This window comes from Silene latifolia, chromosome Y (assembly GCF_048544455.1).
Source record: "Silene latifolia isolate original U9 population chromosome Y, ASM4854445v1, whole genome shotgun sequence".
NCBI lineage: Eukaryota > Viridiplantae > Streptophyta > Magnoliopsida > Caryophyllales > Caryophyllaceae > Silene > Silene latifolia.
The window spans coordinates 375,749,327-375,764,074 of NC_133538.1; the positions used below are offsets into that span (position 1 = coordinate 375,749,327).

The 14,748-nt window shown below is 34.8% G+C and overlaps 1 protein-coding gene across 1 annotated transcript; it reads left to right on the plus strand.

Annotated features, from left to right (window-relative positions):
- Window positions 1–1,547: 1,547 nt before the first annotated feature.
- Window positions 1,548–9,402, plus strand: LOC141631889 (protein FAR-RED IMPAIRED RESPONSE 1-like). The gene is made up of 9 exons (XM_074444502.1): window positions 1,548–1,556; window positions 1,916–1,987; window positions 2,258–2,395; window positions 2,497–2,605; window positions 4,516–4,621; window positions 7,325–7,479; window positions 7,599–8,026; window positions 8,093–8,306; window positions 8,435–9,402. The coding sequence occupies exons 1-9, from the start codon at window positions 1,548–1,550 to the stop codon at window positions 9,400–9,402; spliced, it is 2,199 nt and encodes a 732-aa protein (XP_074300603.1).
- Window positions 9,403–14,748: the final 5,346 nt, after the last annotated feature.

Here is a 14,748-nt window from a genome sequence, read left to right on the forward strand (position 1 = left end):
CAACTTAAGTTCATTTTTGTCTTTTTAATTAAGTGACTTTTTGTCCTTTTTTCAGGTTTGCGCTCCAATAGTCTCCGCCTCATGCCCACCTTTCTTGATTTGTATCGACCTCAGAACTAAAAGTAGCAAAATGAAAATTATCCATCCTATGAAAGACAGATCTGTTGATTATTCTTGTTTTATACAACATGTGGTACGTCTATTGTTTCCATTTTGCTTAGGAAAATGTGTGTTATTGTGATTCTACTAGGAATTGACTTTGTGAATGTAGGACTTTATTTTGTGAAGCCTACACTTAAGGTTTGTGAATCTTATCACTTTAACCACTTATGTTGACCAAGTTTCACAAAACAATCCCTAAGATTCACTGAACAAGGTATGAGATTCACCAAGTATGGAAAAGGGCAAAATAAGTTCCTTTAACCACTTATGTTGACCAAGTTTTAAAAAACAAACCCTAAGATTCACTGAACGAGGTCTGAGATTCACAAAACAACGTCTGAGGTTCACCAAAAAAGGAAAAGGGAAAAATAGGGGACTTTGTGAAAGTAGTCCTTATTTTGTGAATCCTAGATCTTATTTTATGAACCTGTGGTCCTTTACCATTTCACTCCAAGTTTTACAAACTAAGATGTATGGTTCACATGATTCGTAGCTAGTGTCTGTTTTGATAGTCTTGTACCTTACATGATTCCTAGATAACGTCTTGTACCTCACAAAATAAGTTTTGTTCATACCTGTGCTAAGAAAGACTAATTTCTCTTTTGTTCATACAGAAAGAAAGGCTCATCCGGCTTCTTAAACCAAAGTTGGCAAAGACGACAAGTATTTTGTGGACGCCCGAAGTGTTTATCCCAAAATCAAACCTAAATTCTGCTGAAATTGATAATGGCCTCTATTTATTGAACATATTGGAGAATTACAAAGGAAACAAAAGTGATTGTCCAATAACCATATATACTGTAAGATTACTTTTTCAACTCTATTTATACATTGATAAATATAAATTTTTATAAGTTTGCAACACATTATTATTCCCCTTTTTCCATAAATAGGAAGCTCAGGTGAAGCGTTTTGCATTGAGGGTGTGCTATCACATTATTACATGTGATAAGAACGTATTAAGAGATAGAGTGAAAAAAGATGCACTAGAATGGAGTCGTGTACCGCTATAAGAACCTTCTTCTTTTAATATTATCAAATTTTTCTTGCAAAACCTTTACATTTTTTTGTACTTTAGTTGATTAAATAATCTTATATGTTCGTATTATGGCAGTGGCTCTCGACCACTTCCTTACGGAGACCAGCAATTGTTGGATTATGTTTGCAGATCAAAATCGGCACAAACTAAATTGTAATGATTTTGCTTTGATTTTACAATATAAAAGTTATATGATTTTGCTTTGATTTTACAATATAAAAGTTATATTGTCAGAGATATTGACTAATTGCATTTCCTCAATATTTTAAGTGACGCTATGGTGTCCACTCCGTGGATGGAAGTCACAAGACAGGCTTTATAGACCCTTGGACCACGTGGCTTTGTTATGGATCAGGTATCATTTTCCTTTCCTTTTTCTTTTCATGTTTCATTTTACTTTTTTGTGAATCCTATAACTTATTTTGTGAATCCTGGAACTTATTTTGTGAATCCTGAAACTTATTTTGTGAATCTTGGAATTTATTTTGTGAACTTATTTTGAGAATCCTAGAACTTATTTTGTGAATCCTGGAACTTGTTTTGTGAATCTTGGAACTTATTTTGTGAACTTATTTTGTGAATCCTGGAACTTGTTTTGTGAACTTATTTTGTGAATCCTGGAACTTGTTTTGTGAATCCTGGACCTTATTTTGTGAATGCTGGAACTTATTTTGTGAATCCTTTACCTATGTTTTGTTAAATTTGATTTTGTAGGTGATTGATATGTTTGGAGTTAAGTCCACACTCGGTAGATCATATCTCCTCTACTTGCCAACGACAGTATATGTGAGCTTCAAATCCTTTAGATGTTGATATTCAAGTATTTGCTTTCTTAATGTTGCTCCGCTCTGGTTTATTAAAATGGTCCTACTTTTGTCACATGCAGACCGTTCATGCCGAGCGCAACCCAGCTATTTGGGGTCAATACCTGAAGTCTGATTACATTCCATTTGATGGGAGCAATATCCAAAAGGTGAAAGATCCCTCTTCTGCTATTTATGTTCTTTTTCATTTATTTTCGTTCATGTGTATTGTTAATTGGTTTGTCTATTGCAGGTTGTTATCCCTATGCTTAACGATAAGTGTCATCATTGGTGGGCTTGCGTTTGCGATTTAAAGCAAAAAGTAAATTTTATCCTCGACTCGAGCACCGATTTACATGCGGATCCTGATAACCACACAGCCCACGAGATTGTATGATTTTTTCCCAAAATATTTTGGAGTATTTATCTTTAGTTTCTTAAAAATATAACCCTGTCATATTTTTATGTTCTATTGGCTTTTTCATGTTCCAGTTGTACCAAGTTTCATCTGTTCTTTGTGGTGGTTTATCTGCATTTGAACCTTTGCGGTTGATGCACATGAATGAATTGTCAACCTTAAAGTCCTTCAACAAACAACATGGTATGTAACCATGTATCTTCATTTTTTAGGCTATATTTGTGTTTTTATCGTACAAGTTTGAATGGTTGAAACTAGACCTGAATGGTCCCTCTCTGACCAAAACCAAGTACCCAATCCCATGTTGCTGAAATGAATGGTTGAATAGTTGATCTTCACTTGAGATGTTTCTTTTACGCATAAATCCACATTATAAAAAAGAGTAAAGACTAAATTCACAAAAATACTTAATGCTAGATTCAGGTCTAGGTTTCATAATTTTATGTTCCAGTTTGACAAGATAAGTTTCAGGATTCACAATATTGAGTAAAAGAAACATCTTAAGTGAAGATCAATTATTCAAGACCAAGTTTCACAAGTTCATGCTCCAGTTTCACGTAATTAGTTCCAAGATTCACAAAATTAGGAATACAAACTTCTTTATTAAAGATCCACTATCATGACAAAATTCCACAATTTCAAAATTAGGAATACAAACTTCTTTTTCTTTTCAACTTCCATATTCACTAACTGTCTCTCTCTTCAACTTCCATATTCAGTGCTCCAATATCACTTTCGTCTTCGCCATTATCCGCCATTATCATTGAGCTTTTCGTCTGCCATTAGCATTACCTCTTGGTTGAAGACTTCCTTGCTTCAAACCCACAAGCAATAGCATAAATTTTATAGAACAACATCGCTGACTCTAAGTCCACAAATGTTTTGCCAACCACGGGTGTAAACTTCTCTTCAATCCTACTTATCCATTGCTCAATGCCACCCGGTGTGTAAGTTACCAAAGTAGTAGGTGTGGAAATAGTTGGCATTGTAGGGGTTGTTAAGACAGTAGTAGAACCCTCACCAGCCTGACCAGAACCAACATTAGAGCAAGGAACCTCACCGCAACCAACACGAGGCGTCACACTACCTTCTGAGTTGTTCTTGTTGACATTTGAATCAACACCTAAGAAGATAAAATGTTCACAAAGTCACATCTCACATTCACAAAACAAGGCTTAAGATTCACTAAGTAAGGTCTGTGATTCACAAATGAAGGAAGTATAACAAAATGAAGGAATAGAGCAGAATAGGTGAATCAGAAATACAGTCTCAGAATATTAACTTCGAGTTACACAAATTAAGCCTTAAGATTCACAAAACAAGGTCTGAGAATCACAAATAAAGAAAAAGAACAAAATAGGTCATTCCTAAAGAAGGGTTCACTTTGACAAGGACTGAGATTCACAAGTCCACTTTTTGGTTCAGATTATTAGTTCAGTTTTAATTTTACCCAGGTTGTATATATTAGTTATTAGTTATTAAGTGTCCAAGTTTCACAAAATAACCTTTCTAGTTTCACAAACTAAGGTCTCTGATTCATAGAAAAAGAAATAAATAAATTTCATCAGTAACCTTCTAGTCCAGGACAAAATGATTGAGTCACAGGTTAAAACCAATTCAAATGTTTACCAACAGAGATTCACAAGACAAGGCGCAAGATTCACTTAATAAAGGCTGAGATTCACTAAATAAAGTATAAGGATTATTAGTTCAAATAGTTAAAAAGATTTTTGTTTCAGATTATCACTTTTAATAATGATTTTTGGTGAAGATTATGAGTTCACTTTTAAAAAAAGGCCAGGTTGTATGTATCAGGATATTTTGATGATTTGTTAATAACACTTCCATTCCCAAGAAAATGACATTGAACAATCAAGCATTCAATCAAAAAATTTAATATATGGGTAATGCGAACAGGCACTATTGACAGTTGTGCCAAATACCAGGCCTATAAATATCTAATTTCTGAAACCTAATATTATATCCCAATAACCTCTCTTCTCTCTTCAGTAAAACATTTCAAAAAACCCTATTGCACACAATGTCTCATTTATTTGTATTCCCCTATACTTGTGTTTTGACGAATGTTCCAGGTTATATGGATCAAGGGCAGTATGTTTGTCACGACCTCTCTAAATTGGCTGATTTTTTAACGAGCCAAGGTTATGAGATAGAGTCTTTGGTGCCTGTTATGTGCAGGCAAACCTCTCATTTTATGGGATTAGTACTAATTTAATTTGGCCCAAATGAAACTAGCTGCAAATAGGCTTTTAAGTTGCAGGAGAAGTTCGAGCAATTTGGGCGTACTAGATATGAATGGCTGGCTACCTATTCCCGAGTTCAGGGGCCCTTTCTATGGGAAGCATCTAGGCTTGATTCAAAATTTTTTAACTACACTCCAGTTTGTAGAAGCGTCCCATATTCATCTAAACACGCAGGAAGATCACTCGCTGCTGCAGATGAATGTTGCACCTATAGCTATATCAATATTACTCTATGTGCATTGCCTCGAACAAATAGGGGTGCTTGATAAACTAAACAAATATCATATCTTGCTTAATTTTTCAGCTTTTTATTTTATTTTATTTTTAAATGTTGTTGTTTAGTTAATTTGAAAGCCATGAACCTGCGAAATTTTATGTGATGAAAAATTACAAGATTTTTAAGTTTGCTAAATATTACTTATGTTTTAATTATCACAATATCATCATTTGTTAAGATTCACTGAGTAAGGTCTGAGATTCACAAAATAAGGTCTAAGATTCATCAAATAAGTAAAAGAGCATAAAAGGTGAATCTAACCACTTATGATGACCAAGTTTCACAAAAAAAGCTCCAAGATTCACTAAACAAAAACTTAGATTCACACAACAAGGTCTGAGATTCACCAAAAAAGGAAAAGAGCTTAAAAAAGTAACAGAAATACTTATTTGCTAAGATTCACCGAGTAAGGTATGAGATTCACTAAACAAGGTCTCAGATTCACAAAACAAGGTCTAAGATTCACCAAAACAAAGTCTAAGATTCACCAAGAAAATAACAGAAATACTTATTTGGTAGCACATACGGAGTATTACATTTTATCGACTCAATTCATAAATCAACTCAATATCATCTTCAAGACTCAGTCAACCAACTCTTACAGTCACACAATTAGGTTCTAAATTCACAAAAACGACCGAATTCATAAACTAAACCTTGCAAAAAAACTAAAATATTGGTCAAATTGCGAGCAGAAATTTTGACAAATGCAAATTGATTCAGAAAACATGAGATTTTACAATAATTAAACAAAAAACGATATACCTGATTCAATAGCATTATTATCATCAATCATTGTGATATCTACAATCTCCATAGCTAACATCGTCAAAAAAAATGTAGTAAGTAGTACGAAATTGCGAGAAAAAGGAAATCGCTCAAAATATTGGTCAAATTCGAACGTTCTATTTACGAAATCGTTCAATTTGATAAAATTCGAACCTGATATCATCAAATTATGAGTGAATTGACAGAATTGTATGAATATACTTAATTTTGATCAAAATTATGAAATTACCTGAAAATTAATCGGATTTTCTTCTGAAATTAATTGAATCAATGTTGTTGAATGTTGTTTTGATGAAATTCACGAACAATCGATGAACAAATTGATGAGCTTTGCTGAAGAATTTCCGTTGAACGAACGAGAGCTTACTTGTTGAAGAATTTTCAGGAAAACGGTTTTGTTAGTATATTTTAGAGAGATAGGGTGTAATTGGGCTCTTGTATGATTTAATATTTTAGTGAGAGAAAGTATTTTGGGCTAAATGAAAAGATTTGGAATGACCCCTCAATTTTCAGCCCAATGAATAATAGGAAGTTAGTCCATAAATGAAGGATTAATGAAGGAATTTGGTGAGGCCGGCCGCCTCGCCATAATTAGCGGCCTCACCGGATCCGGACCGTACATAGGGTCGAGATCCAGTGAGAGCCATCCATATAATAAGAACCATGAGAACCACCTTAATCTAATAGAATAACCGTACGCGTGCCAAAATCAATCACCTACCCCTAAACCTTCTAAACTCAGCCATTTACCAATTTTCGTTTCCCCCTCATCATTCGTTCTCTCTCCTCGAATATCACCATCTTCCACAACGCTATTTTATGCGCGCCAAAATATTATACGATCGATACGATTGATCCTCAACTACTGATCCATCAATCTCTTCAACGATCTACCTATTCGACAGGTCTTTCATGAATGGAACCTCTTTATTCAAGGTAATATTTTGAAATTGCTGATTAATTTGTTGAATTTGAGAAATTAGGGTTCGGTAATTTGAGAAATTAGGGTTCGGTAAATTGAGAAATTGTTTAAATTGGTTGAAATCGTGATATTGTTGGCCCAGTTTTATGAATTAGACAGGTTTTACAATCGTCAAATTATTAGCTACGTGCATCAAATTGTTGCTATGTGCGTTAAATTATAAGGGTTTATATTTTGATCTGTTTGTAATTTTTCAATTAATCGATTAAATTTGTTGAATTTGAGAAATTAGGGTTCGGTAATTTGAGAAATTAGGGTTCGGTAATTTGAGAAATTGCTTAAATTGGTTGAAATTGTGATATTGTTGGCTCATTTTTATGCATTAGACAGGTTTTACAATCGTCAAATTATTAGCTGCGTGCATCAAATTGTTGCTATGTGCATCAAATTAGGGTTTATATTTTGATTTGTTTGTAATTTTTCAATTAATCGATTAAATTTAATTGGACAGGTTTTACAATCGTCAAACTATTAGCTACGTGCATCAAGTTATTGCTATGTGCATCAAAATTTTTAAATTTAATTTTAGTAATAATTCCCTGATATGATTTTATTGTTAGTTATTTAATTTTAAGTGGTTGTTATTGCAGCAATGACATTCTTAGTTCAATGGGGTCGCGTAGTTCTTCTAATGTCATTACAAATGAAGGACAGATGGTTGAAGTTATTGCATCTCAATCCATATCAGAAATATCTGCCCTTAACATTGATGTTCCAGAAAATCTGAATTCAGAAATCGTACAAGGTACAATTACATTGAACTCGTTGAATGATCGAATCTTTCTATATAACTGTGATGTTGTATACTTGAGTTATCCAGTAAATCTAAATCCTAACTCTACTTTAATTTCATCACATTTGCAGATGACGTAGTAGACGAGGCAGAGGTAATAGAGGAGGCAGAGGTAATAGAGCATACAGAGGAGGAGGAGACGTCCGGTTCAAGCAACATGAATCGGATTTTTGGTTGTCCTACCCATCTTAAGCCTGTTATTGGTATGGTCTTTGATACACTTGAACTCGGTATTGCCTTTTATGAAGCATATGGAAAAGAATGTGGGTTTGTGACTAGAAAAGGCTCACAAAAGAATAAACAGGGTGTCATTACACATAAAACTTGTTTGTGTAATAAGGCTGGAGAATGTGAAGCCAAAGGCAAAAAACACCGTAGACAAAGGACTATGGTAGGTTGCCTTGCTAGGATTAACTTTAAACGAATTGCTAACGGTAAATACCAAATTTATGGTTTTATTGAAGGGCATAATCATATGCCAGCTACACCATTAACAATGGTACATCTGACGCAAACGAGAGAATTGAATATAGTTCATTAAAAAATGATATTTGACAACTCAAAGGTTAACAAAGGTCCAGTTATGACCTATAGGATGTTTAAGGAGTATGTCAGAGGTTATCAGAATGTGGGTGCTTCATTGGAAAACTTTAAAAACTTTTCAAGGGATATCAAAAAGTTCTTGTCAGAAAGGGATGCTCAAATGCTTATTGAGCATTTTATGAAAATAAAAAGAATGTGTCCATCCTTTTACTTTGACTTTGAGGTAGATGAGAAAGGTAGATTGTCACATGTTTTCTGGGCTGACCCTATTAGTATAAAAAATTATTTGCTATATGGGGACATGACATCCTTTGACACTACTTTAGGAAAAATAAGTATAGAATGATATTCGCCCCTTTCACAGGGGTGGATCATCATAAGAGATGTGTGACCTTTGGGGCTGGGCTTCTTATTAATGAGAGCAAGGAGTCATTTGCTTGGTTATTTACGAGATTCCTAGATGCTATGGGGGGTCGTTATCCTGTGTGTATAATAACTGACGAAGATTTGGGGATAGAAGGAGGACTTAAGAAAGTCTTTAAAGATAAAGTGCAACATAGATATTACATGTGGCACATATTGAAGAAGTTGCCAGAGAAGGTAGGGCCTGTGATTTGTAAAGAAACTGAGTTTTTGAAAGAGATAAACTTATGTGTTTGGGGCGAAGATGTGGAGCCTGCTGAATTTGAGGAAAGATGGACAGCCATTGTGGAAGCTCATGGGTTGTCGGATAATGAGTGGCTTCAGGAAAAGTATGGCTTCAGACAATTTTGGATTCCATCTTACTTTCGTGACTTGTTCTTAGGAGGGTTAATGAGAACAACCTCGAGGTCCGAGTCAGAAAATCATTTTTTTAGCAATTTCACTAATCCAAATTTGACCCTTATTGAATTTTGGATGCGCTTTGAATGTGCAATGGATACACAACGATGGGCTCAATCAAAACTGATTGCACAATCTAAGTACTCATTTTCTGACTTGGCTACTCCTCTAGACGTAGAAAAGCATGCAGCAGAAACCTACACTCCGAGAATTTTCGAGGAGTTCAAAGTGGAAATAAAAGCAGCATGCTTTACATGTGCCATTGGAGACAAAGAAAAAGATAAGAATCATGCAATTCTCTATATAGACGTCAAGGATCGTGAGAGAAAGAAAGACTATAAGGTGGGTTATAAGACAGCTGAAGTGAAACTAGCATGCAATTGCAAGAAATTTGAAAGACATGGAATACTCTGTCGACATATTCTCTGTGTCCTTAAAGATTATGGTTTTGAGAAAATTCCAAGCGAATACCTACTTAATAGGTGGAGCAAACTAGCAACCCGCGCCTAATCTTCAATTCGATGGGCGATTTAACTTGTCGATCTGCGGATCGATCGATGCACAGAAGAACAAACTGACTGAATTGTGGTAAAAAATGTTCACTTGTGTGTCACTAGTTGAACAGAGTCCTGCTAATTGTGATGAGTTACTAACCATTTTACGCGGGTTCAAGGAAAGGGTACTTGCAGAAACAACAAGTAGTGTCGCTGATGATGGTGGTAATAGTAGTATTGGAAAGAAAAGGGACAAAAATGCTGAAATTGGAATGCTCTTGGGAACAAGTGTGCCTAGCGAAATTACAATTTTGCCTACAAGACAATGCAAAAACAAAGGCTCGGGAAAAAGAATGATTTCACTAAGAGAAAGAGCGGGGGAAGTCAATAAGAAACCACTAAGAAGATGCAAGGCTTGTGGGCAGATGGCGATGTTGGAGCTTGTGTCCTCCACAAGTTAGTGTGATAACATTTGTAAATCTCTTACAGGTTCACAAGGGTATACTTCGTATTTTATCAGTTGATTAACGATTACCTAATAACGATTGGCTTGCTAGAAAGTTTGACGTTATTATCATACTGATGGCGGTGATCAACTGGTCCCTAAAGGTCACACCTATAGGATGTGTTTGAGAGATGTGGTTATGGAAATGTAATCACATTGATGCCTTATATGACTAAACAGTTACTCAATGTGTTGATGAGACGATTATTTAATGCCGATTAAATAATATTAGCGGAGACGAATTAACTGTCAATTATTGAATATAATATGTTATATTTAATTAATGTATATAATGTTAAGCTTGGACGAATTAATATGTTAATTCGTAATTAAATGTAATCGGTTATATTTAATCAACAAGATGAATGTGTCATAGTGGTAATAGTAAGGGTACTCAAACCAAGAGGTTATGGGATCGATCCTCACTAAATGACAATTTATATTTAACACATTTTATACATTTTTGAAAAACCGAAAATAAGGATTTTTATCCTCATTTTTGGTAATTGCCAAAACCGAAAATAAGGAAATTATACTCCTTATAATTTCGGAAATGGGCCGAAAATAGGAAAAGAAAAATCTACCCTATTCTCTCCTTATACCCGGTTTTATAAAGGGGAGAAGGTGATTTTTCCTAACCGAATTTTTCGATCTCACTCTTGCCTCTCATCTAAAAACACAAAAACTGAAAACTCTAATTAATTTTACTAAAAATTCGGGGATCGATTCTAGCAACAAGTTAAGGGCATATCTCATATCGTCTTGGGTGCAACTGATAGGCGAATATCAACTTTGATATTGTTCTTAGGCCGTTTTTGCTAGGACCGAAGGTTATTTCCTAATCCTTTACGATTTTGTTTATGCAATTCATTTTATGACTAGTTTCATCATTATAAATTTCGTTATAATCCTTAAAATTAAGGGGTTGCATACAGATAAATCCCACAAGTGGTATCAGAGCCAGGTTACGAATTTTAATTTTGATGATTCTCATAAAATTGTTTGTAAACTATAATTAGGGTTTTCAAGAAAAAAAAATCGGCTGAAAATTTTTTTTGTGCCGAGAACAATTTTTTTTTTTGCAGCCGTGTTGTTGCGTTTTTGTTGTTGTTTTATTTCCATTTGATTTCATATTGTTGTTTTTAATCAGTTAAGATAATAATATGATAATTTGTAGATGTTTCGATTTTATAAATCGAGATGTAAATGGAAATCGTTTTTGTCGGATTGATGAATTGTTTTTGCTGTTTTTGGCATATAACTTAATTTAACAAAAATTCAAATCAATTATGATAATCGGTTTTATCATGATTTAGATATTCTCTTAACAGGTTAAATATGAATAATCTAGTTTGAATATGTATTTAAATTATAAGTTGAATACGTCAATCTTGTTAATAGCAACTAAAAACGATCTTGTTCATCAACATGTCTTTGCAATTTAGGGCATTTTTGCCGCAAAAGAAGAAAACAAAGGGGCTGTTTTTTAGGGTTTGCCGAGACAAAAAAAAACCTATTATTTTTCGTTTTGCTGTTATGACCGGAAAAAAAAGGATTTTGTTTTTGTTTGTTTTGGCCAATATTAATTATACATTACATTTACAATGTATGATTAATTGTTGTGAAACGGTTCACAATTTAAAGATACCTAATTATTTTAAAGAAGTTTAAAATATTGATGGATTAAATTCATATTACAAGTTTAATGTGAATTAAGATTAAAATTAATGTGATTAATTGAGGAATTGTCACTTAATTTGATCATTTAAATAGGTGGTTTGGATAAAATTAATCAACATAATTAAAGAATTATGTCTTGCATATTTATTTTTTTTAGTTGATGCTTTTCTTTTGTTGAATGAATCGTTGAATGAATTTATTTACGTATTTTTGCAATCGGTTGTAATTTGTAATACTTAGTGTGGCCTTAGTTAATTATGTTTTCGTAATGAAGGAAACATAATTTTTATGTAATTATGAGATCTCGAATCTCGAATCTCCTTTATTTTTCTTTAGTTTTTGGGTTTTGAAATTAGAATGTAATAAATAGGTTTATTATGTAAATTTATTTATTGTAATTTTCAAAGAAGACTAAAGATGGAGATTGGAGCTCACTCCCGCTACATGGATCAATATGGAACATCGAGACAAGCTTCTCGGGTCCAAGGATGGATTCCAAATTTGTATTTAATGTTTATTTTGATAGGAAAGGCCACACTAGGACTTTTTTTTATGGTTTTTACGGTTTTCATTCCTATTGCTTTTCATTCACATGATAGTTTATGCATCATTTTCCGCCTAAAACCAAACCACCTACTACTAAAATGCATGAAAATTGACACATATAGGTTGTATGTTAGTTTTCATAGACATACAGATGTCACATGTTTATTAAGCAATCATCTTAGTTTATTCATTCACGCATGCTAGATATTAGTTCACTTAAAATGAATTAAAATAAAGTTGATGTGATCTTCCTCTAAAACGGAAATTGAGATTAGTCTTTATAAGGGCAAACAACTATGAATCCCTTCTTCGTCGGTAGGCATAATATGACCCCTTCTACGTTGGGTAAGTAGTTTGTGTTGACTTAGTTTACCTCAACATCATAGTCCGAAGAGTTTATCGTGATTATGATGGACTAAAGATAGAATTTACAGAAATTTATCGATCAAGAATTCTAACGGTAGAATTAGCTAAAAGGTTAGCTTATCAATTTGCAGATAATTGAGTCTTGGGATCATTTATATAATTCTTGAGGGAGGTCAATTGTATAAATGTTTTGAGTCTTCGTGTTATGACATTAGATCATTAGACTTAAATTAAAATCGATGCACATGCTTATTATTTATTCTTATTTTCGCAGTGTAGAACTCGTTTATATTACTGTTACAACAAATGGCTGGAAATAACGAAATCCCAATGCCTAGTGCCACACTTGGACGCGAGTCCTGGCTGAAAGTTTTTATGGACAACATAAATCAGTACACGCGACTGAAGAATGATGGGTCCAACTTTGCGGACTGGGAGGCAGCACTACGGAATGCTGCCATTGCTGACGGTAAGCTCAAGTACTTAACTGAGCCAATACCGGTAAACCCAGGCCCCAATGCGGGAGTTAACGAGTCACTTGCTTATAGTGATTTTGTTATGCAAGCGGGTGCGATAAAGAACGTACTCATCTTTGCAATGGAAACCAATTTGCAGAGACGCTTCATTTCCCAAGGTGCGAACAAGATTTTCACCACGCTCACTAACGAGTTCTCAAAAGCACCGAGGATCGTTACTTATAAGCATACCTGTCGCTTCTTTGATGCGAAACTCCAAAAGGGCCAACCGGTTAGCCCACACATTCTTAACATGATTGAGAATGTCGAGAAGTTGGAGGCACTTGATTGCAAAATCAGTGAGAGCATTGTCATTGACCGAATGCTTCATTCTCTTCACGATGGTTTTGCCCTTTTTAGGACGAACTACTACATGAATGACTTGAAAAAGAGTCCTCATAAGCTACACTCCCTTCTCGTACAGACCGAGAAGGATATGAAATTGAGTGGGAGCATGAAGCAGGATGTTCTCATGATTTCCAACAAGGGTAAAGGTAAGGGCAAAGCTCCAGGCGACTTAACTGTAGGTAAGCCAAAATTCAAGACGGTAAGAGTGGGCCCGGTGAGACTAGTGGCTCACAGGGCAAGGCAAAGAGCAAGGGCGGTGACATTGAGTGCCACCATTGTCACAAGACTGGACATTGGAGGAGGAACCGTCCCGTCTACCGTGAGGACATCAAAGCAGGCCGCGTCGTTCCTATTGGTATGTCATCTTATATTCATATGATTGAGATTAACCATGAAAGTTTTGGAACTTGGGTACTTGATTCTGGTTGTGGTTCTCATCTGTGTAATCATTTGCAGGGCCTAAGAAACATCACACCTCTCGGAAAGGGTGATGTGGACCTGCGAGTCGGGAATGTAGCTAGAGTTGCTGTTGTCACGAAGGGAACATATGTAATCTAACTCCCTAGTGGTTTTGAGTTATTTTTAAATAACTGTTACTATGTACCCAGTTTGTCTAAGAACATTATTTCAGTTTCCGTACTTGATAAAGACGGATTTTTATTTTTAATAAAGGATAATAGCTGTATTTTCTCTTTCAATGAAATGATTTATGGCAAAGCGGTTTCCATGAATGGAATTTACATCTTAGATCAAATCACAGAAGTATTACACATGAATAATAAGAAATTAAAGGTTGATGACAAAGATCAAACCCATCTATGGCATTGTCGAATGGGACACATAAATGAGAAACGCGTAAAGAAACTCGTCGATAATGGGACTATTCCCGCATTCGAATTTTCTACATATGGCACGTGTGAATAATGTCTCATTGGCAAAATGACTCGAATTTCCTTCAAAGGTGTTGGAATACGCGCTAGTGACCTATTAAGACTCATACATACTGATGTTTGTGGACCTATGTCAATTACCGCTAGAGATGGCTATAGATATTTTATCACTTTCACGGACGATTTGAGTAGATACTGATATGTCTACTTAATTAAGCATAAAAGTGAGCCCTTTGAGAAATTCAAGGAATACCAGAACAGGGTTGAAAACCAACTGGGTAGAAAGGTTAAATCACTCCGTTCAGATCGGGGTGGCGAATATCTTTCAAATGAGTTTGATCAACACCTTAAAGACTGTGGAATCGTTCTATAGTTAACTCCACCTGGAACACCTCAATTAAATGGTGTGTCCGAACGGAGAAATCGAACCTTACTTGATATGGTTCGATCCATGATGAGTCACACGGTAGTGCCTGATTCGTTATGGGGTTTTTCTCTTTTGTCAGCTGCTC

Excerpts from the sequence above, each read along its gene's own strand:
- LOC141631889 (XM_074444502.1), top strand. Across the intron at positions 2,606-4,515 it reads GTCCTTCAACAAACAACATG|GTTATATGGATCAAGGGCAG; the intron begins GTATGTAACCAT and ends CGAATGTTCCAG. Across the intron at positions 4,622-7,324 it reads TTGGTGCCTGTTATGTGCAG|CAATGACATTCTTAGTTCAA; the intron begins GCAAACCTCTCA and ends TTGTTATTGCAG.